We start from the raw sequence: 23,426 nt of genomic DNA, 5'->3' as shown, positions 1-23,426 counted from the left end.
GGACACTCAACCGTGAGAGACAAGATCACTTCTTTTCTCTTTATTGAAAATTCGGAATCAAGACTTAGTGGGAAAAATCTATACTTTTCAGCTGCTGGTTTAGGATAAACACCAAAACTTTCATCACATCATTGTTGGATGCAAATCAGCATATGTCTGAAGTGTAGTATTGGCACAATTTTCTAAGAAACTACGCACGCTTGTGACTGCAGAGAAGCAACTGTTCATTAGTAACATTCATCAGATCATTGTTGGATGCACTGCAAATGATTTAGTTCATCATCTGTCACAATAATAAATCAATAATAATGGGAGCTGTTGTGTAGTCATATCTCCACATTTCTTCACACACACTCAGATTCAGGCATACAACTAATAATCTTATATTTAGACTACACAGATCACAGATCAGATCCAACATATATAGAGTAGAAGAATGTTCTCTATCAAGATTGAGCTAGCTGTTCGTTATATGTATGTATACAGCTATACAAGTAATATTCCTCTAGCTGTTCGTTATATACATTAGTAGGTATCAGTGGTGATTGGACATTGATCATGCTTCCATAGCATATAGGCAATAATATAAACAATGGATTAAGCATCCATCAGAACCAAATCCTGTATGAATCATTGCGTGCTCATTGCTTACGAAGGCACAGTACTTAAAATTTAGATTGAGTACCAGCTAGGATTATTGTCTGGAAGCTTCAATCAGGACCAATTCGCTGTGCTGTGACACTAACTAGAAGATACTACGATCTCTGTCGATGTTAACCCTAGTAGCAGTAGTATTATGTATGTATGCTCATCACCCAGCTGGCATGCCACCATCTTAAATAAAATAAAATAAAATTAGTGGATACACCGGTTCAAGTTAATTGCATTACACGTAGTTATGCGCGTCTAGCATAAACATGCATATATGTAGAAATGCTGGAGTACTAATGAACTGAGAGGGACATCATGGCCCAAAATTTCCGCGCTCTGGATTTGGAATGGATGGATATATATGCGTCCAGATACATTTGATTCGCCTTGTCGGGTCCTTTTGTTTGTGTTACGCATCATCCATTCCGTTTAGTGTGTTTTTGTTTGAGAGACCAACCATTCTTGTAAACCAAGGTGATCGACACCACCCCCACCCCAATACGTCATCTTCTCTTCCTGTCACTTGTTTCTGTGGTGTCAACAAGCTCCTGCAATCTCGTTCATTTCTTCACCTCCAAACCAACACGTAGGAGTGGAAGATGCAACTTCAACTCTGCGTCTGTGTGTAGAATTCTTCAAGGACAAGGAGCAGAGCAATGGATTATTCAGAATGAGCACTACAAAAAATCTGGTGCTTTACAAGGGACATATCAATGAACCTGACGTAGTGCTTCAAGTGACCGACTCCCAGTCAGTTTTATGGCAATACAAACGAGATGTTATGCTCTACTACACAACTCCGATTTACATGCGCCTGCAGACATTGGTCTAGATACAGGAAAATTACAGCAAGAAGCAGGAGAGGGGGAAAACACACACACCGATTCTCTAACATGACCACAAACAGGGGTCATCAGCACGTCCTGCATGTGCGGGTGCTACACTGGGAGGCATTTGAGCCACATCAGGAAGAATTCAGTAAGCAACTGGAACTACTGCTGGGCCCTTCTAGTCTATCATGTCGTATCCCTGAAGAATTCGGTAGGGATTTGTGGTGGACACTGCTTCTTCGCAACAAATTTGTACTGAGCAAGGAAAAGTAGAGGATGGCATTAGCACTAAGAACAGAGTTGTTTAACTGAAGAAATTCAGGACCACATCCAGTTACCTTATGTTGACTGTACTTTTCTCTGATTGCTGGAAGGTTGCTCCCAGGACCAACGCTGAAAAGGCGGTGCAATGCCTTTACACAGTCGCTCAATTCGGACGGCTTGTACTGTGTGTAATGAGAAAGTGTGGAGTTCTGTTTCAAGTTGATAATGGGATGTGTAAGTTAGCTCCTAAGACATTTCATTAGGCAAATGCTAGAAAGATATGTATGGAACAGCAACATGATTATGCCACCTACCCAAGGATACTTTGTTGGCTGGAGTATAAACCTCGCCAAGAAAATAGCCGAAGCAGCTATTAGTGATGGAGGGTAGGATAGTAGATTGTACTCCAGAAGGGATAGCTCAGCGATGTAACTGGCGAGGAACTCGAGATGCAAAGCAGGATCCTGTACAAAGAGAAATTATCAGCGAATTCCTGAAATATATATATATATATATATATATAACTTGAGAAATTCCTTCCAGTAACCAGAAGCTGACTATATATATGGCAGTACCTCATCACACGCTTGTGCAGAACGAGCAAATCTCCTATTGTAAGAAAAGAAGAGAAGAGTTAGTGGCAAGTTAGATTAGTATAATCATCATAAATTTTACTAAAATGAAATAGAACAGAAAACTACCTCAAAAAACACTTTGCTGTAGGTGCTGTCATTTCAAACTTCAAATAATTCAGCACAGAAGCTTCCATTTCTAGGACCTTTTAACGTACAAGTTATTTAGTCACCGTGACAAACAAGGGACTATTGGAAACAAACATATCAGAAAGAAACATAGCACAAACCTCATCTCTGAAGTATGTATTGTCCGTTATGTAGCAGAATTCTTCTACTTGGGGTGCACATATCTCCTCGTATTTTCTGAATTTGAAGTTTCCAACACGTCAAAGTCAGTATGCCAACAGCCTAATGATAACTGAGGATAACTGAAAGAAGTAAATGCAATGAGTAACAGAATCTTACGCAGCTATAAGCATGCAAGCAACACCAAGTAATTGCAGCCTTTGGCGGTTGATTTCGTTGCCAGAAAGATAACGGTCAATGTAGTTAACTGTCAGGTACAAAGTATCAGGAACAAGACGATACTCTTCAGCAACCTGCACGAGGAAAAATCATGAATACAACCGAAAGTTGACAATATTGTTCTTTAGGCTTTTCTTATGTTTAGCAAGAAAAAGCTTACTTCTACGAGCCAGTCTATCAAAATTGCCCTCATGCTTGGGTTGACATCTTTTTGAATCGTTTCCATGAAATCAGTTGATGGTCGTTTCTTTGTCTGCCAGAAAGTAAGGCACTATTATTAGTAGCAGTCAAGGTAGAAGCAGGATTTTCGAGGACTCTTTAAGTATGTACACAGATCAAGTGTACATTCCAGTTTTCCTCAGAACAAAATTAGGCACTATTTGAATCCAATAGAGCTTCATTAACGCACCAACAATGAAATTTCACAGTAGAAAAAAAAAAATCAGAAAGTGTTCCCACACTAGTAAACTGCAATTATAAAATGATCAGACACACTCAAAGTAAGTATACTACGGCCTAGCTTATTTAGTGGCATCAATGTAGAGATTTTGCAATCAACCCAAAATTCCTTATGTTCAGTGCTTGAGGGCAAACCATTTTGGCACCAGGGTTCAGGAAAGAATGTGTCACCTCAGCTTCTCGCAGATGCATGTAGATGTCAGAAGCCAGAGTAGCGCACAACTGTGGATCCTCCAAGTCGTTGTCAACATCACAGACGCGGTCGATTTCCATTGGGGCAGGGGCATTTTTCTTCCATTTATTTTCTGAAAAAGAAAGTAGGCCACACGCGACTGAATCAACAATTTTTTTTTTGACAAAATACACTTAAAAATGGCGATCTTAATATGAATCTCAGCAGACCTTCAACATCTGTATCCTCTGATATACGCAGATGTTCATCTGCCCGTCGCTGCAACGAGGCCAGCATCGAGGAATCCCCATTGTCTATGTACTCAAAGTCCGGGCTTTTCATGGAGTCGCAAGTCGACATCGTCTCATCGATAGAAACTGAATCTCCTGAACGTGCAGGCGACACGAAACTGCTGCAGGGTACCAAGGCAGGAGCACGACTTGGCACATGGACAGTGGCAGGCACAGGAACATTATGCTTCGGCCTTGTGCTGCTGTCGAGGCGTGGTACTGGTGGAGCTGGCTTGATGGAAGCCGACTTCACAGCAGAACCCCGAATGGAGCTCGCATTGCGAGCATTTGCCAAAGATGGCTTCTTTAAGGGTACAGCTGAGGTAGCTGAATTCAACTTCTGCATGAGATTTGAACAAAAGGGACAAGTTATTTCAAACCTCTGTTTTGAGGGCTCCACTAATCAGGTACAAAGAAATAATGGCAACAGTACTACATACAGACACATAATATCATATTGCCCAGAGAAGATTCGAAAGCAAACAAAGACAAAAGATTGCCACCTTCCAAAAACCAAGGGTCTTTCTTTTGTATGGAGGTCCGTTTTCTTGACCATGATGAGCAGAATCCAAGATTATAAAAAGTAGTGACAAGTCCATGGGGGTGCAGTAGCCTTTAAAGCACCAAGAGGAAGAAATGCTGCAGGTTTCGTTTTTGTTTTTATAAGAAGAGTTCTGTTAAAGTTGTAAAGATGATTGAGAGTAACAGTACGAGATCACAAAATATGTAGGATTCAAGATTTCAAGGAGTGTGGAAGAGGACGAGGTGGTGTCGCTCCTATTCTCCTAAGCTAAACTGTGTATCAAGAAAGAAGGGGATGCAATCATGCAATGAGCAGTGGCGAATGGCAAAAGAAACAAAAGATCCCCGGAACCTGCAGAAGGAGAAACCGGGAAATGCCCTCGATTCATCCCTCAAGTTACAGTTAGTAAAACTCAAGGACCAAGAAGAGCCACGCCACGCCACGCGGATTCGAAACAGTTGATTGAGTTGAAAACCGGGGGGAAAACAACCGCTAGCAGTAAATTGAAACCTTGAGCCCGCCCAGCCCAGGGCAAGAACACCTGGGTCCGAGAAAGAAAAGAAAGGCGCAATGACTTGCGTTCCGCATGAAAAGAAAGGGCCCCCAACCGCACAACAAACGATCCCTGACGGACACACAGAGAGAGAGAGCCGCATGTACCGCGCCGGTGACCGGTGGCGCGACCTTCCCAAGGGCGGCGGCCCTTCCCGCCGGAGCGGCGACGACGTTGGTGATGTTGCCGAGCGCGGCGCGCTTCTTGGCCTGCGCGGCGGCGGTTCCCGCCGCCTTGGCGCCCTCCGCCATCGCGGGGCGCTTGGCGGCCGCGGACGACGAGGAGGAGCGGCGGGAGGCGGCGCGGGTCGACATCGGCGGACGAGGTCCTTCCCCTTGGCCGAACCGGACGGATCCCGCTAGTCCTCGGACGAGGGCTATGGGGGAGCGGAGCGGAGGGCTTGGGTTCCGACGACTTCCGACCGGACGAGCAGGAGCAGAGCAGAAGAAAAAGACGGCAGGCGTAGCGTAGGAGACGGAAGAAGAAGAAGAAGGGGAGGGGATTTTTTAGGAAAAGACCCCTCAACTTTCGAATCGTTTACCGATGGGGCTGTGCCGCCGCCAGGCAGGGTGATTAGGCCGTTGAGAGGGGCAGTTGATTGCTTTTGAAATTCAAACAACCCTACACCACACCTTCTCCGTCTTAGCGGTTGCTTGCTTTTGAAATTCAAACAACCCGCTGTCTTGCGGTTAACGTCAGCACTGTCTAGTGCCGTTGCCCATCTTATTAAAATTTTTTTTTTCACTTCAGTCCTCTTCTATCGTTAATCGGCCTCAACGTTCCTTAATACGAAGTAGCTAAGTCTGTTCGTTTGAGCTTATCTGCTGAATTTATTAAAAATCAGCGAACAAGTTAGTTCTTTTCTTGTCTCACTGGGAGAAAATCTTAGATAAGGCAACAAAATCAAGTTAGTTCTATCTGGAAGAAGATCTTAGATAAGGCAACAAAATGAAATTAGATCTTAGATAAGGAACTAGTCTTAATAAGCTTTCTAAATAAAATCAGAGGCCTAGGGTTTATGTCTGGCCAGACAAGTTTTTGAAGCTTCCAACTAAACACGCTGGCATAGAGCGTAACGGCTGCCTTTGCTTCCGTTAGCAGCGGCCGGCTCGTCCTGCAGCTGGGCTGCATAGCGGACATGAACACAGGGAGGGATGGACAGAAACGGAAGCGATTTGAAACAAACGCAATCCATCTGGGCTAGGCTGCATTTGCATATGTGAATGTTGTAAAGCTACACTAGGTGGGCCCGAGCATTATCCTCCTCTTGCACACCACAGCACACTGTAGCGTCGTCAGGGGCAGCCCGGGCAAACCAAGGCCTTGTTTACTTCCCAGAAAATTTTACAAAATTTTTCATATTTTCCGTCACATCGAATCTTTAGACGCATACATGGAGTATTAAATATAGACGAAAATAAAAACTAATTGTACAGTTTGGTCGGAATTGACGAGATGAATCTTTTGAGCCTAGTTAGTCCATGATTGGACAATATTTGTCAAATACAAACGAAAGTGCTACAGTGTCTATTTCCCAAAATTTTTTGGAACTAAACAAGGCCCAACGCGAACTTCAACTTTTGCAAGGTGCCAAGACTTTGTCCTACTACAGAAAATTTAAAAGATATTTGTATGAATTGTATTCGTTCCTGCAAAATTCATATAGTACTCTACATGTGGTCCAAATTGTTTTCACGATTGGTGCTTAGGGCACTCACAATGCAGACTATATCATAGAGTCTAAAGTTATTTATTACCTCGAACAATGTGGATTTAGAGTCTAAATAAGACTTGGAGTCTTATTTTTTTTCTACCTCTTTCTTCAATAAAATATGCTGTCACATCAGTAAAATACCATAAATAATATGTAATTAATTATCTTAGATTCTGTAATAGAGTCTTGCATTGTGAGTGCCCTTAGGCCTTTTTAGTTCCTTTGCGAAAAAATTTTAGGCTACAGTAGAACTTTTGTTTTTATGTGGTAATTATTGTCTAATCATGAACTAACTAAGTTTAAAAGATTCGTCTCACAAATTACAAGTAAACTATACAATTAGTTATTTATTTTTATCCATATTTAATGCTCCATGCATGTGCTGCAAGACTCGATGTGATGAAAAATCTTGAAATTTTTTTGAATTTGAGGGTAAACTAAACAAGGCCTTACCCAATGGTTATCAAGTCTTGGAGAGTACAGTATTTAGCTCCCCCATGATGTATTTAGGTTATCATGACCAAATAGGAGTCATACTCGTACAAGTTAAAGTCCGATGTAGTATGTAGGCTTTAGGCAAAAATCTGTATTAGGAGTATGTGGGATGGTTCCTCTTTTGCATATATCCAGATTAATAAACGAGCCGTAACAAAAAAAAAGGTTTAAGAAAAAGACATATTATTTTTAAGGTTGAAAACGGACGGAAACGAACGGGAAATCGCTCTATCGTTTTCATTTTCATATTTTTAGACAAAAACGAAAGCGGAAGCCGGACAACCGGGAGTGAAAACGGTAGCGGGATAAACGGTAATACGAAAACGGGTAAATACGATCGAAAAATGGACGGAAACGAGCGGTAAGCGAAAATTTAAACCGGAACATGTAAAGCCACATATGATAGCGCAAATACAGAGACCAAAATGAATACCAAATATCAAATATGCACTGACCAGTGACTAGTGGTCATATTAATACAATATCACATATCCATAGTCCATAGATCACAATTCACACAAATATGAATTATTCATACATCGCATAAGAACATATTCATAGTCCATATATTACAATTCACACAAATATAAATTATCCATACATTGCATAAGACAAGAGACATTTTGGGCCATATTGGGCTTAGGGACTATGTTGGGCTACTTTTCCGTTTTTATGAAAAAAGGGATATCCCGGTAAAAAACGGGATTCCGCAAATACAGACGGACAAACGCTCTACCCCGTTTTCGATCCCGCTCCCGTTTTAATCCGTCCCGTTTTCGGTCCCGTTTCCGTTTATCCCGTAAAAAACGAAAACGAACGGAAAAATACGGTATACGGTTGCGGACGGAACGGGATTTATCCCGTCCGTTTTCAACTTTAATTATTTTAGTTTTTGCTCATATTTCTTTTGCTAGGTAATGCCAGCTATGAAAAGTATAACACTAACGAATTCTTGTTTTATTTCTATGCCATGGGACCCACCAAACCCCTAGAAAAGATAGGAGAGTATCATTCCAAAAAGACGTTCCTTGTGCCCTTTTTGTTTGAGATTTTGGTTATTTTTAGACTAGTATCTTTTAAACTTTTCAAAAGTTATAAACAACTTTGATAAACTAAACTCCAAACTCATTATATTAATCTTCTTACTTATAGCTTCTGGGGGCTTTTTTTTGCTTTTGAAAGGTATAAAAGCTCTCAAAATACCTAAACAAACAGAGCCTCAGTGTTTTATCCTTCTTATTAGTCTCTAGCTTGTTAATTAGATATTTCTGTTCCTGCCACTACTAATGCCATTATGCCTCCAAACTATTCACCCCTCTCACAACTAGGCTTTGTAGTCTTACTAACACAGACCTAGTAACATGGAAGTAGTCCTTCCTTTTTTTGTGTTTCTAGTGTCACACTTAAAACACAACATATTACACCGTCATACCATACAAAAAAATGGTTGATGAAAAGGCAGCGTGGTTTTCCTTTAGCTAACTAGCTAATGCAATCCATGCATAACATAGAAGTAATTTATTTTGTGATTTCTTTAGACATTGCACCCAGCCAACCTTTTCAATAAAAGTGTGGGCATCATAGTTCCAAATAAAACAGTCCTATTGTTTTTCTCTTTTGATGTTTCCACAAATTTATATAAAGTTAATAAGATCGATACATACATGTTTCTAGATGTGTGAAGCGAGCGATCCATAACAAAAGGATGGTTTGAAGAAAAGGAATATGTTTAGCATATTATGTCAGTTTCTACTCGACTTTATTCTGTTTCTTTTTGCTAGCTAATGCCAGACACGCAAAAGATAGCAGTAACGTATTCTCATTTTTTATACACCTTAGCACCCATAGAACCCCTACATAAGAGGGGGGCATCATGTGAAGCGAACATTGCCTGCGCCACAGTGCCTCTAGCTAACCATCTCTCTCCCAGTCAGGCTCTATAATCTTGCTTCAAGGATCTAACAATAGCTAGCAACATGGAGGGAGTCCTTGAGCGCTGGAAGATCTTCGTCGATGGCTTCTCCACCCTGCGAGGACGCACAACTCAAATGACATCTTTGTGGCTCGACGGAACCATGGTATGTTGTAAGATTAAGAAAATTGTTGTTAATTCCATCTATACCAAGTCAATAAAAAATTCCACAACACTTTTGGCGTGTGACGTAATGGTGGGGATACCCTTAAGGTCTTGTTTGGATGTAGTCGGATTTGCATCAATCCACATGTGTTGGGGTGGATTGGAGTGGAACTTGAACTAAATTCCATCTCAATCCACTCCAACACATGTGGATTGAGATGAATCCGACAACATCCAAACAAGGCCTAAGAAGTGATCTTGGGAATAGCTCATGAACTCGGTTTATTTTGTGGATTCTCATAGTTTCTCCATAACTAGGATTCTCATAGCGTGTTATGTCAGGTTTGAATCGGACTAAGAAAACTATGTGGACCAAAGATTTTGGGCCAAACTTCACTTGACGCATGTTGGGTGGACTATTTCTCGGTTTTTTTAGTTTTTTGATGTTTGGGTTGGGTTGTTTCGCGTTATATCGGGTTATAGATCCAAATCATAAACCAACTTGAGCCAACATATTGGTGGCTTGGATCAAATCTCTTTTTTTTTTGGTGTGGGGGGAGCAGGGTCGTGTCGGGTGGTCTTTGCCCAGAAGGCCAGAACCACTACGTCCTATAGGCTACTATGGGGAGTGTTTTTTTAAAAAAAAAAGAAAAAGAAAAGAAAAGAAACAGTAGGTAGCAGGTGCTATGATTGGGGGCCTTTTCCCCGTGTGCCATTATAAAAGATGCTCGATTTTCCTGTGCCATTAAAAAGTTCGCTCGTCCCTGTGTGACCAGACACTAATTTCTTTTGCCCTGTGTGCCATTCCGTTACCTTTTGCCTCTAACGGTGGATAACGGCTAAACCATTTGACACTGATGCCCATAGAAAATGAAATTGCTTACTTCTTCTGTGCCATCTCACGGACTTCCTCGGTGCCGCAGCTGGTGACGTAGCCCCAGTAGTCGCCGGGGACGAGGTCCCAGAGGCGGGCGAACCAGTCGAGCACCGCCACCTCCAGCGGCCGGGAGTGCACGCCGTAGTTGCTCTCCACGAAGGGGTCGCCGAGGTTGTTGATGCAGAGGCCCTGCAGGAACGGCGCCAGCGAGGCGAAGTCGAAGTCCAGGTTGTACGGGTACCCCAGGTGGTGCGCGGACCGGTCCTCTAGGTGCCGCCGGAACCCGGCCAGGAGCCGGGCCACCTCCGCCTGCCGCTCCGCCAAGGCCTCCTCGTCCGCCGGTGGCTCCTGCACCGCGAACGCCTCGGCCGCTGGCGCCGCCGCCATGGCCAGCTTGATGCCTTCCTCGTCGTCGTCTCCCACCTGGTGCACGCGTGCTTGCTGGTGAGTAGCAGCAGCCGTGTCATCAGCGAGCTGCAGGTCCCTGGCCGTCGTCGTCATCAGCTCTACTACCACCGGTGCCATTGATCCTACAGACGCACTAGCTAAGCTAGCAGTGCTGCCACACTCCGATCCCTCTACCGGCCGTCGTCTTCTCCAATGGCGTCCAGTACGTGCTAGCTCTAGTATATGTCTATGACTATAGTCTATAGGTATAGGATTGTCTGAAATGAACTCGTCATTGTGCTCATCCTCTGGCGCCGCTCCGCACCCCGCGCTACATCGCCGAGCTCAAGCTCGTCGGCACCGACGTGGGCCAGCTCTCCATCTCCATCGCGGAGCTCAAGCTCGCGCACGTCCGCTACGGCATGGGGCCCTGCCTCTGGACGCTCGTGTCGGGGGTCCTCATGGTCAGCGCCAGCTACCTCGTGGTCCGTGCCCATGCAGTACGTGCCCCTGGTGAAGAGCGCGGCGGGCGACAAGCAGTCGTACGCCGTCTACTACTACCTGGCGCTGTCGGGCGTGACAGTGGGCGGGAAGGCGGTGCGGCTCCCGGCGCGGGCGTTCGCGGCCAAGGCCGCGGGGTCCGGCGGCGCCATCGTGGACTCCGGCGACCCCGGCTCGCTGAGCTGGTCCGTGGTGAGCCGCGCCATGGCCTCGTCGTTGGGGGCCAGCACGGTGAGGACGTAGCCCTCGGAGACGAGGCGCGGCCCATCTCGGTGGCGAGCGAGGTGAGGTTCACGAGGATGTCGGCCAGCTCGTTGTACCCGCCGTAGAGGAGGAGGGTCTGGATGAAGTCCTTCACCTGCCCGTGCCCGTCGAAGCGGTGCGTCCCGGTGCCTGGACCCGGCGCCGGCGCCGGCGCGATGGATGGGCCGGGTGCCATCGCGTCCCAGACAGGGAGCGCCGGCGGGGCACCCAGCGGCGGGGCGGGTTTTTTGAGGAGGCGGTGCGTGCGCGGGTCCACCTCGGGGGCGCCCGTGGGGAGCGCGACGGAGATGGACGACGCGAGGCTGCGGCGGCGGTTGAAGGCGTCCTGGACGGAGCGCGGGACCAGGAGGCGGTCCACGCCGTGGATGACGCCGTCCGCGCGCACTACCGCGTCGGGCCGCGTCACGGCGCGGGACACGGCGGGCCCGAGCTCCAGCGGCTCGCCGGCGAGCGTGGGGTGGTGGCGTCGGGAGAGGAAGGAGGCGGCGTGGAGGCGGGCGGGGAGGACGTGGAAGAGGAGCAGCGACTACTGGAGGGAAGGAAGGTTCGTGGGCTCAAGCGTTTTCCTTTTCTTCGTTTTCATTATAATAAATAATAAATAATAATAACAACAGTGCAATATTAATAATTGCGTGTGCTTAGCGTGGCGCGCCGCTTGCGTCCCGCCTTCCAGCAGCCAGATGGAGCTTGCCCAGGCCCAGGCGCTCCTCCTGTTTCTCACCAGCGAAAGGGCAGTGTGGTCTTTTTCTCAGCCCGGTCCTACACGTCAGAGCACCCAAACGGCCAAAAACAAACAGAAAGGCAACGGAATGGCACACAGGACAAAAGAAATTAGTGTCTGGTCACACAGGGACGAGCGAACTTTTTAATGGCACAGAGGAATCGAGCATCTTTTATAATGGCACACAGAGAAAAGGCCCTATGTTTGGGCGTTTGTTGTTGGGCCGGACGAAGGAGAGGACTAGTAGGTACTCCACTTGTTTGTGTTGTGGTGGCCCACCAGGCGCTGCCGGCCCCTGGGAAACGCCGTCGACCGTCGTCCTCCTCGGTCGCCGTCGGCACCAACGCCACCGCACGCCCGACACCCCTCCCACTCCTTCCACCACCACCCTCCTAAATTTAGCCATGCCCACCACCCCTCGTCCACTCGTCTGCTCCATTCCACGCTCCTCGCCCTCCCACTCGCGCACGGCCTCCCGCCGCCACTACGGCACCGCTCCCCGTCGATCCCATTCCCATGGGGCCGCGCCTTCGTCATCATCATCGAATTGTCTGCCCTCCCGCCGTTTGAAGCCCAAGGCGCCGCTGGCACCCCCTCCTCGGTATTGGATCGCTTACTTAGCTAGGTTCGCCCACCTCTCTCTTGATCCTCATTAGGCCACATGATGTACTAGTATTTTTGTGCGAGAATGGGGAATAGATGGATTGGCTTCCATGTACTAGGTCATAATAAATAGAATAATAAAAATAAATAAAAAGGGTAACATATGATGCTCAGTTATCCTTCTAGTTCGCTCAATCAATGCCTCTACCTGAATACCTGATGCAACGATTTTACCAGCATCCGTCCAACTTTGACCTTATTGTTACTGCATTTTGGATAATACAGTACCAACTGAATGATTTATTACTACTGCATTTTGGATGATACAGTACCGATTGAATGATTCATCCATGTTGGGCTGCCAAAGCCAAAATGCGGATCAAAAACAACAAACGTGGATCTATTTAACTTGTGCAAAACAACCCATGCTGTTATGCCGCCACAAGCCCACAACATGCCATACTCCTTCTACGATGACTCATCCCATTCGTAGTGCACATATGTAATATGTTACTGTCTGTCCTGATATGCTCTTCACGTCCTGACAATTTTCAGATGAGCTCCAAGTCATCATACAACAAACTGTCCGCTGCAAATGACAAGATGGATTCCAATGCCTGGGGCCACGGGAATACTCGGTCAAATGGCGCCCTGGGGCGGAATCAATCCGGCGTCTCAGTTGATCCGTCCGCTGGCTCTGAACCAGCAGTGCAGTCGCATGTCATCCCTTCTGATAAGAGATCACACCGCAACAAGTCTGATGATCCAGCCGACAAAGCGATCCCAAGTCCAGCGGTGGTGTCTGGAACAGGTGCCATGCTGGAGGAAGCAGCAGCCAGAGGTGACAAGACCGTTCCTCAGTGCACCTTTGACACCTCTACTAGTAGTGACAGCTTGGATGGCTCTGGAACTGGTCATATCAAGCGGCATACTGGGAGCGATCGCAGGTGGGAGGCCATCCAGTTGGCCAGCAGCAGGGGCTCCCCTCTCAGTCTAGTACACTTTAGGCTTCTGAAGCGCCTTGGCTATGGAGACATTGGCAGTGTTTACCTCGTGGAGCTTAGGGGGACAGACACCTTCTTTGCCATGAAGGTGATGGACAAGGAGGCGCTCATCAGTAGGAACAAGATGATCCGTGCAGAGACGGAGAGACAGATACTTGGCCTTCTAGATCACCCCTTTCTACCCACCCTGTACACTCATTTTGAGACCGAAAAGTTTTACTGCCTTGTCATGGAGTACTGCTGCGGTGGCAACCTGCATTCGCTTCGGCAGAAGCAACCTAACAGGCATTTCAATGAGCAAGCAGCCAGGTTCGTTCATCTCAGTTTACCAAGTATTCTTTGTTTGTTACCTTTGATGATTCTCTGTATAATTCTATTCTTGCACATCTGCACGTAACGTTTGCTTATCTGAATTATATTTTCTCTGATTGTTGACAGATTTTATGCCTCTGAGGTGTTGCTTGCGCTTGAGTACCTCCACATGCTAGGCATTGTCTACAGAGACCTGAAACCAGAAAATGTTCTGGTCAGAGATGGAGGACACATCATGCTGTCTGACTTTGACCTATCTCTGAGGTGTTCAGTCAGCCCGATGCTAGTCAAATCCTCATCAATCAATGCTGGTGCCAATGGCATTGAGAAAGGCGTAGTCCATGCTGATGGTGTCAACCAAGGCTGCATACAGTCATCAGCATTCTTCCCGCGCATACTCCCCAAGAAGAACCGCAAGACCAAATCAGACTTCAGCATCAACGGATCGCTCCTGGAGTTCAATGCTGAGCCGACAGATGCGCGGTCGATGTCATTTGTTGGAACACACGAGTACCTTGCACCAGAGATCATCAGAGGAGAGGGACATGGAAGCGCGGTGGATTGGTGGACCTTTGGCATCTTCTTATATGAGCTGCTCCATGGCATGACACCGTTCAAGGGGAATAGCAACCGTGCCACGCTGTGCAACGTAGTGGACCAGCCACTGCGGTTCCCTGACACCCCACCTGTGAGCAATGTCGCTCGCGACCTCATCCGTGGGCTTCTGGTGAAGGACCCTCAGAAGAGAATTGCAACCAAGAGGGGTGCCACTGAGATCAAGCAGCACCCATTCTTTGAAGGGGTGAACTGGGCACTTGTGAGGGGTGCTCACCCACCTTCTGTCCCTGACCCTGTAGACTTCGGGCAGTTTAGATCTAAGGGGAAGAAGGCGGCAGAGATTGCAGTTGCGACTGCTCCAAGTAGATTACCTTATGGTGCTGCTTCAGCTAAACCAAAGAAAGGCAATTTTGTTGAGTATTTTTAGGTCTGTACCCGGTCAATTTGGGTCCTGCTAGTGCTAGGACTGAACACCATAGTTACATATGTTGGTAATGTTGAGTGCTCTTGTAGTCTTGTTCCTATTCACTTTGAATGTTCCTTGCTATGCATGTTTCTTGGAATCCTGGTACTATAATAATTGAGATAACCTTGTACAGAAGGAGAAGGTAGACATTCCTTTGCTATTGCCTGATAATGGATAATGGAGGTTTGAAATTATATTATTTCTTACTGAACGGATGGATAGACATGTCTATCATGTTTTTTGGGTAGGTAAATATTCTCTTGTGAGCAGTAACAAGAGTTACCCTAAATATATCGTAGCCCCCTTTTTTCTATCTTTTCCTTCTGCTTTTTTTCCTTTTTGTACTGACCTTGGGAGTAGAAGGGTACCAAAAAAAGGCATGGGCTCTTGGAGCTGTCATGAATGGTGCTACCGGTGGCGAAGCTGGAGACCCTGGCACAACGAATGCTGTCCAAGCCCATCTCCAACTGCCTCAAGACCCAGGTTTCCGTCCAGGATGATTCTGCAACTTCATCATCGCCATTGCCAGGTATTACCACCTCCTCCTCCCTTTGTTGATCAACACAACCTGACTGCTGCTTTTGAAGGGGATCCGTCTGATTAGGGCAGCACTTCCATTTCTTGGCAATGCATGTTCAATCTTACAATTTCCTCGAGGTAAAGAGGGGGCTTAGGAATTATTATCAGAAATAAACGGTAATGAACTTTTGGATTGGATGTGCACAGTCATACTCATGCACTCACTCACACTTTCACAGCTAGCTTATTAAGGGCTTACCCTATTTGGTAATATAATTGATCAGTGTGCTGTCTCCCAAATTAGTTCAATTATTAAGGGCATGCTTTGAATGGGGCAGTGAACCTTGACAAGATGATCGATGCTTTAGGATTGTAGATGTTTAGTTCCTTTTCTTTGTACAGCTTGATATTGTTTGATCTAGAGAAAAATTGAGCTATGAGGGACATAGTAGATTATCGAATGAATATATTAGTTGGACATATTCTTACTCTTCTTGTAGCTATTGATACATATTGACGATGATAGTCACTTGTACTGGTCATTTGTACTGTTACCATTAATACAGCATTACCAAACTGTACCAAGCTATGAGAAAACTGGTCGTTTGTACTGTTACCAAGAATACAGCAGTAGATTAGCTGAGGAGGCTACATGTCATATTACACTGACAATAGTCATTTGATCCAAAACCTATCTCTTGCTGCAACTTGTTCATACTCCAAAATTGCACCACCCCTGTTTCTTAGCTTATATGTCCTGAAAATAGAACAAGTGAATTGGAGCATATTCATGTAAATCTAATGCGAAATGTTCTCCAAGCAACGAGATGCAAGAAAACAAAATGTTCTTCAAGCAACGGATGGGAGGGAGATGAGGAATGGGGACAGGTGGGTGGCGTGGAGAATGAGATTTTCCGGTTATGGCCACCCAATCCACATGCCTTATGATATTTTTTTTGCCCAATTCACCTGCATTTCAGAAGATTCTTGGCCGAATTTATCTGAAATTAGACTGAAGATGTCATCATCTGCATTAATGTATCGGACACCAGCCACATGGTCAAGAATTAGGCCATCTCGATATAGGGATAGGTACAATTGCCATGAATTAGGTTATTCAAGTCACATGAATGAAGTAGATCCGATACAGAATGAGGCTAACATCTACTAGTAATGAATTGTATGTGTCATCACCATAAATAGCTAGCTAGCTAATATCTGACGACGAGAGCAACTCTTGTGCAAGATACAAAAGCCTTTTTTCAACACTGGGGTGCTTGCTTTCAACAACCTAACCACCATTTCACTTCCCAGTTAGCAATGTTTGTTTTGACAAAGGAACTCTAGCTGCTAGGCACGATCTCCTGCGCAGGTGACACCTCTCTCTCCAGCTCAAGCATGCGTCTTCTGTTTGCAGCAAACTCAGTCCTGAGATGTTCAGTGTAGAGCGTCAGTGACTTGTGGAAATCTGCAAAGCACTTGTCACGGGCATATTTAAGGTCGCTCCCAACAGATGACCCCACGATTGTCCCAGACATGTAAGCGCTGCAGGCGTCGAGGATGGCACGCTCATGCTTGAGGAAGTGGCACATTACAAGGGTCTCAAAATGCTGCAGGGAAAGAGAGGCATGTAAGAAAAGTGGAATGCAGAGTGTATATGGATCCATTCAGTTTCCGATATCCTGGACAGCTACTATATCAAGAGATGAAGTATTTGCTCACCTTTGGAGGCTTCCGGAGTGAATACAGCATTGTCTTGCATGATCTGACGAAGGTCGTCTGATTGTAAGCCAAGGAATACCTTTCACCAGCTGTTGTTTGAGCTGAATTTTTGTTTCCTGGCTCATTGAAGTATGGCTTATCATTCAGCACAAGGCCCTGGATGGAGACCAAAACTTGCAGCATGGTGGAATTCGACTTGCCCCACTTCTCGCATCCATTGCCCCACCAGGTGTTCAGAAGGCTCAGGCAGACTTTCCCACTCTCATACAGGTTTGGGTTTAGCCGAAGTCCACCCGAATGGTAGTAAACTTTCTGCACGCATCAAGTAGAGATTTTACATAAGAAAGCGGATGGCTATACAAATATGAATACAAGAGGCAGGATGGTGTCAAGTGGTCACATACTGGTGGGCACTTCGGGTATTCAGAAGGAAAACGGACATCGAAGAAGAACAGGCCATCATGATATGGAGTTCCAGCCGGCCCAACTATTGCAGCCCTGAGCAGATCAGTCCTGTCCTCATAAACTCTAACATATATAGATTCTGCGTAACAGAGACCGAATTGATCCAAATTAACAGCAACAAAGATCAGCTGATTTCAGGTGTAAATTCTCCAATCAAGAATAAGGATTATTTGCTTCAATGTCAATCGTACAAACATGACATGTTAACAGCAACAAAAGATCAGTTCATTTCAGGTGTAAATTCTCCAATTAAGAATAAGGATTATTTGCTTCAATGGCAATCATACAGACATGGCATGTGTGATTAGTGGCATAAGTGCACATGATTTCACAAATCCAGATTGTTTACATCTCTATGTTCCCTAATGTAAAATAGTTAGTTCTGAACGTGTTGCTTGCATGACAAGATTACTATGGAAAAGAATTGTCAACAAAATGCTAGGTTATGATTGTGTGGCACCATAGTGTCTCCTTTGAATTATCTGTAACTAGAGTTTGTGACAGTTTGGCGAAAACAGGAAACAAAATGTAATCAGCATAAACTGACCAGGTAGGTTTTTCTGTAGAAGACTCCATTCACTTTGGATTGCCTTCACCCAATCTTTGGTGACCTGGTCACACATTATGAGGTGGGAAAATTGTGGTTGGATCTAATATATCTGAAAAGAGGTTCACAATATGACAGCATACCTTTCCTGCTGAAGTCTTTGCATAGTGGTGATCCGAGAAATCTTGGACAACATCAAATTGTTTAAAAGACATATGATCAGTACTCTCAGTTCCATGCTCTGTCCTTGCCCATGAGGAAACCATACTTGAGCATTCAGGTTCATGGTTTTGCACGCATACAGTGCCAGTCCCACTTGAACAGGGATCCAAATGAGTCTTGTTTGCAGTGACACTCACAGAGGAGAGGGAAGCAGAGGCTGGGATCCAGGATGTAAGGCAAATTATTAAACAAAAGAGTAACTGCATTATGATATCACCAAATATATATTTCAGGCTTAGAGTAGAGATATGTGACAGCATTTATATATAATGAAGTTTTAACCCATCAGCTCAGTCAGGCCTACCGTACTACTGTCCATGTGAAATTGCAAATCTGAAGTGCCGCTCTTCCAAATGAAAAGAAGTTACCTGACCCATTCAAAGTTTTGAATTTTGGTTGCTTACTTAAACTGAAGTTAAGGAGTTATTTGTTAAATATAAGTAATACGATAATAGTTTTAAAAATTATCAAGCCCTGCAATGGTGAACACAGTTGAGCTGAATCTACACAACCAACTCATAGGTAACTACAAAGGAGGTAGCTCCAAAAGGTTTCCACCATCTATATGCATTCTTTTATTTCTCAGTGAACAAGTAACTTTGTAATCACAAGTCCTAGATCCTATTCAGTAAGCTATTTTTTTTTTACCAGTCTTAGGGCTTTGTGGCACCTGGACTGCACCGGTACCAACACAAATTACAATAAAAGATTCCAGGCCACATATCATGCAATTAAGAGGTAAAATATATATCAGGGGCAAGAACATATGCTAGGCTTCATACTGGACATCATGAGTACCTCGCCAGAGTGGGTCAATGGATTTGCCTGCATAAGCAGGTTATGCTTTCATTAGAAAAACATTCAGTATAAGTGAAGAAAACATAAGATTCACATATGTTCATCTTGCATATATACCAATCATCACATTCAACGCTATCGACAGATTAGATCCCTGATTATATCAAGATATCACCTTTTACTTTCCCGGTGAATGTATAAAATCTAAAGCACATTCTGGGTTTGTTATAAGCATCTAAGCGTCCAATAAGAAAAGGAGGGCATCAAATATCATTTGTACAGTTCTTCTAGTCCATAAAAATAGCACCTTTATTTAAGCTTATTTCCTACTTGTTGGGTTCCTAAAATTCTATCTGTATGGTTCATAGGTGTGTGGGGAACACAGTACACTTGAGTCCTCAAACTATAACCGTGTAGATGGTAGAGCAACATAAACAAAACAGCCAAAACTATCTAACAATTCCAACCCACAATAACTTGTGGACCGACAATTAGATTGCTGTGTCATGGAGCCATGAAGAGTAAAAAAAAAAATGTGCCCATATTTGAGGAAACCAGTGCTGATAGAGGAAACAGGGCAGAGAGAAAAACTGGAAAATCAAGAAGGCGAATGAGACTAGTAGTTCTGAATTCTGAAAACCAGGGTGAGCTGGAGCACCTTTCTTCTTGGAATCCTTCTTGCCGACACAAAAGAGCTGCAGCAACTTCTTGAGAGCCATCCTCCTGCCTCTGGATCCTCACACAAAGCGCACCTGCATAGAAAGAGACGCCACCGGTTGTAACTACCAGCAAGAAAGGCTCCTCTTTCCGTTTGCTGATGAAACCACAAGGGCCAAGATCGCAGGCGCAAACAAGAGAAGAGAAGATGCACAAACAAACAGAAGCACCTGATCATCCAATTTCCTGCTGGCCAAGTAGGAAGAACAGGTGACCAAGAACCGAACCAAAAATTTTAAAAAAAAAGAAAAGAAAAGAAAAAGCGTGGTGGGATGAAATCGATCGTCTTGGTTGGGATTGGAGTTGGAGAATCCCAACGCGGCAAGTATCTCCCTTTACTTTCCAGTAAGTAGCATATTGTTTTCCAAGAACTGGTGGCGGTGAGGGCCCCAGTTGGCAGCGACCGAGCTTGGATGGAGCCCAATCAGTGCGGCGCGTGCGTGACGCCAGGTCCGTCGGTCTCTCTCGCCTCGCTCTCGGTCCAGTGACCAGTGGAGGCGAGGCGAGACACCGCAAGGCCAAGTTTTTCAATTCAACAAGAGACAAAAAGGAAGAAAGAGGGGAAAAAAAAAGTAGGAATAATCCAGAGAGCGAGACCCCGGAGGCCAGGCCGGAGGGATAAACTCGAGCCGTCAGCATCGAGCAGCAGGAGCACTGGAGACTGGAGCAGCAGCGCATCACGATCAACAACCCCCTCCGCTTCCGCTTCCGCCACCGAGAAAACGAAAGGCGTACGTCCATGGCCAATCAAAGAAACGAAGCAACCTTCTTCCATCACACCATGAGGATCAGGATACGGAAGCCACAACCCACAATCCCCGGCGGCGGAGGAAAAGGGAAAAAGAAAAGAAGCTCAGGAAACCAGCGATCAATCAAGAAGAAGGAGAAGATGAAGAAGCGGCGCACCTTTGGGAGGAGGAAGGCTGTTGTGCCGAGGAAGCAGGAGGAGGGTTTTGGTTTTATTTTAGCAGGCCACGAGAAGGGGAAGAAGGGAGGTTTGTGGGAAGGGAAGCGAAGTCCGGGCAGGCAGCGACTCGTGTTTGTTTGGAGCGGACGAGGAGGGAGGACACCTTGCGTGCCAGGACGGCAAAGCGTAAAGGCAGGACGCGCTGGGTGCGGAAACCAGGGGGAGGGAGGGAGGGAGGGAGGGAGGAGTGGCACGCACGGGCACTCTCACATCCCAATCTCCTCCCTTCCTTCCGTTGGGTTCATGGTGATGACACTCATTTTCCCGGGATCCTCCTATCCTGTCCTTCCCTACCTGAAAATACTAGGGGTAATGGTGAAATCAAATTGAATTACCCCGCGTCGAAATCAGTCAGATGTATGTGGAATTGAATATCGCTTTCCAATCGAGGAGTCACAGTCACATATACATTCCCAGATTTATTTTATTTTAGGTTAGGCTTTGTTTAGTTCCTCCTAAAAGCAAAAAACTTTTCAAAATTTTCCATTACGACGAATCTTGTTGTACATGTATGGAGCATTAAATATAAATAATAAAAAATACTCTCTTCATTCCAAATTGTAAGTCATTCTAAGAATCTTGCAGAGTCAAAGCATCTCAAGTTTGACTAAAATTATAGAAAAAAATACAAAGTTTTGTGGCATCAAATATATTATGAAAAATATAATTAATGAATAACCTAATGATACTTAGTTGATATCACAAAAGTTATTATTCTATCATATAAATTTGGTCAAACATAAATGTTATTATTCTATCAAATAAATTTAGTCAAACTTGAGATGCTTTGACTCTCCGAGATTCTTGGAATGACTTATAATTTGAGATGGAGGGAATAACTAATTACACAGTTTGTCTGTAATTTGTGAAACAAATCTTTTGAACCTAGTTAGTCCATAATTAGACAATAATTGTCACACACAAACGAAAAGTGCTACAGTCGACCAAAAAGGTTTTGTAATAGACTAAACAAGGTCTTAATTATAAAAAAAATGTTTTTTCTAAATAAATCTTATTAGTTTCAAGATCGTCACGTTAAGACGATTCAAAGACTTTAAAACACTTTTAATCTCTACATCATCAAGACACTGATAACCGTATAAATAAAAGATTTTAAAAAGGTTTAGTAAAGGCAAGACTCTATGAGTGTGGGTGGTTTGTAGCCTCAAGTAGCCTGGCTAGCCCAATGTAGCTAGGTCAGGCCAAACTTGTCCCCACATAGCTAAGACGGGGTTGTTTGGTTGTTAGACTCGCTGGTCTGGTTTGTATGTTGAAGTGTTTGGTTTGATGTAATTTTCTTTGGCTAGCCTAGTGTAGCCGACTTATAGGTGTTTGGTTATTGTCAATCCAGTTGAGTGACTTCACCAAAATATTAAACTGATAGTCTTACCTCTTCCTTGCTTCGCTCCAATAAAAAGCCATACTCGCAGCCGGACGCCGCACCCATTAGCTCAGCTCTCGTGACGTGTTGGTTTATTAGACCCCGGGTACCCTCGCCCTGCGCTAAGCCTGATAAAGAAGAGGTCCAACTGAACGGGATATGGTGATTACTTGTAATACAAGATATCGACGGTCTTGTTTAGTTCAAAAAAAATTACAAAATAGACATTGTAGCATTTTTATTTGCATTTGATAAATATTATCCAATTATAGACTAACTAGGCTTAAAAGATTCGTCTCGTAAATTACAGGTGAACTGTGTAATTAGTTTTTATTTTTGTTTATATTTAATACTTCATGCATACGTCCAAAGATTCGTTGTGACGAAGAATCTGAAAGATTTTGCAAAAAAATTTGGGAACTAAATAAAGATATACTTACTTCCTCCGTGTAAATGTCATATTTAATTTGTCTCATTGCAATCTTTGACCAACCATTTTTAAAAATCCTTATAATTTGATAATGTATGAATTATATATTGTGCTAGTATTTCTCATAATAAATCTAAAAATATAAATCTTATGACATGAAACTATATAATTTTTTTTAAAATCAATAGTCAAAGATATGCATATTTAACTTAGGACAAACTAAATGTGACACTTAAAAAAAATAGAGAGAGTAGAAGCCAAGCATACCATGATTCACTTGGATCCGGTAGGATTTCTTTGTAATAAAGCAGAAAAAACATATATCTAGGTCATTTGATATTTCATTAGATACACATATTTACAGTATTATTTTTTATCATTCTATAAAATAATAAAAAGCTAATAAATGATTTTGCAATGAGAACCTTAAACTATTTTGAATTTTATTCCGACCTCTTTTTCCTCTCTTTAGTTATTTATCAACGAATTATTTATCAACACGTTAGTTGGTTACATAGACCTGTGGATGGGGCGGTGATCCGAGGACTTCGTATCAGATCCGGGTATTCACATTAGAACCAGATAGAACTCAGACACATAAGTTCTAAATAAAGGATGATTTGTATTGGACTCGGACGTGTGAGCAGAAATCAAAACTTGGTATTATACATACCACAAATATGTAAATTAAAATGAAATATATTCAGCACATGGCCATGTAATACGACATCTCCAAAGTATGTGACGTATATGCAGCTGGAGGACATACGACGCATGGACTTATTGAAGTACCTAATGTGTCTATTCTCGTCGAATTTGTTAGTCATTCAGCAGTGT

The 23,426-nt window shown here is 44.2% G+C and overlaps 3 protein-coding genes and 1 pseudogene across 5 annotated transcripts; 1 reads left to right on the top strand and 3 right to left on the bottom strand.

Annotated features, from left to right (window-relative positions):
* Positions 860-5,292, bottom strand: LOC8077557 (cyclin-A1-3). Its single transcript, XM_002454835.2, has 11 exons — positions 4,950-5,292; positions 3,707-4,106; positions 3,476-3,609; positions 3,006-3,098; positions 2,786-2,919; positions 2,608-2,683; positions 2,447-2,523; positions 2,321-2,354; positions 2,060-2,209; positions 1,820-1,954; positions 860-1,736 (listed from the first exon to the last, which is right to left on the bottom strand). Exons 1-11 carry the CDS (start codon positions 5,154-5,156, stop codon positions 1,668-1,670), a joined length of 1,509 nt encoding a protein of 502 aa, XP_002454880.1. The 5' UTR covers positions 5,157-5,292; the 3' UTR covers positions 860-1,667.
* Positions 10,950-11,740, bottom strand: LOC8078096 (annotated as a pseudogene).
* LOC8078094 (serine/threonine-protein kinase AGC1-7) lies at positions 12,124-15,020 on the top strand. Of its 2 annotated transcripts, none has more exons than XM_021457017.1 (3): positions 12,124-12,479; positions 13,037-13,794; positions 13,924-15,020. In XM_021457017.1, exons 2-3 carry the CDS (start codon positions 13,037-13,039, stop codon positions 14,780-14,782), a joined length of 1,617 nt encoding a protein of 538 aa, XP_021312692.1. In that variant the 5' UTR covers positions 12,124-12,479; the 3' UTR covers positions 14,783-15,020. The 2 variants fall into 2 exon arrangements, with proteins under 2 accessions (XP_021312692.1, XP_002457063.2); XM_002457018.2 differs by having other exon boundaries at positions 12,124-12,503.
* On the bottom strand, positions 16,398-21,013 carry LOC110433916 (putative ubiquitin-conjugating enzyme E2 38). 2 transcript variants are annotated; one of them, XM_021457019.1, is made up of 8 exons: positions 20,718-21,013; positions 19,753-19,846; positions 19,095-19,121; positions 18,218-18,453; positions 18,075-18,138; positions 17,467-17,606; positions 17,063-17,374; positions 16,398-16,950 (listed from the first exon to the last, which is right to left on the bottom strand). In XM_021457019.1, the coding sequence occupies exons 2-8, from the start codon at positions 19,811-19,813 to the stop codon at positions 16,684-16,686; spliced, it is 1,107 nt and encodes a 368-aa protein (XP_021312694.1). In that variant the 5' UTR covers positions 19,814-19,846; positions 20,718-21,013; the 3' UTR covers positions 16,398-16,683. The 2 variants fall into 2 exon arrangements, with proteins under 2 accessions (XP_021312694.1, XP_021312693.1); XM_021457018.1 differs by lacking the exon at positions 20,718-21,013 and adding an exon at positions 19,982-20,670.

This window comes from Sorghum bicolor, chromosome 3 (genome assembly GCF_000003195.3).
Source record: "Sorghum bicolor cultivar BTx623 chromosome 3, Sorghum_bicolor_NCBIv3, whole genome shotgun sequence".
Taxonomy (NCBI): Eukaryota; Viridiplantae; Streptophyta; class Magnoliopsida; order Poales; family Poaceae; genus Sorghum; species Sorghum bicolor.
This window is presented reverse-complemented; position numbering and strand designations above follow the sequence as displayed.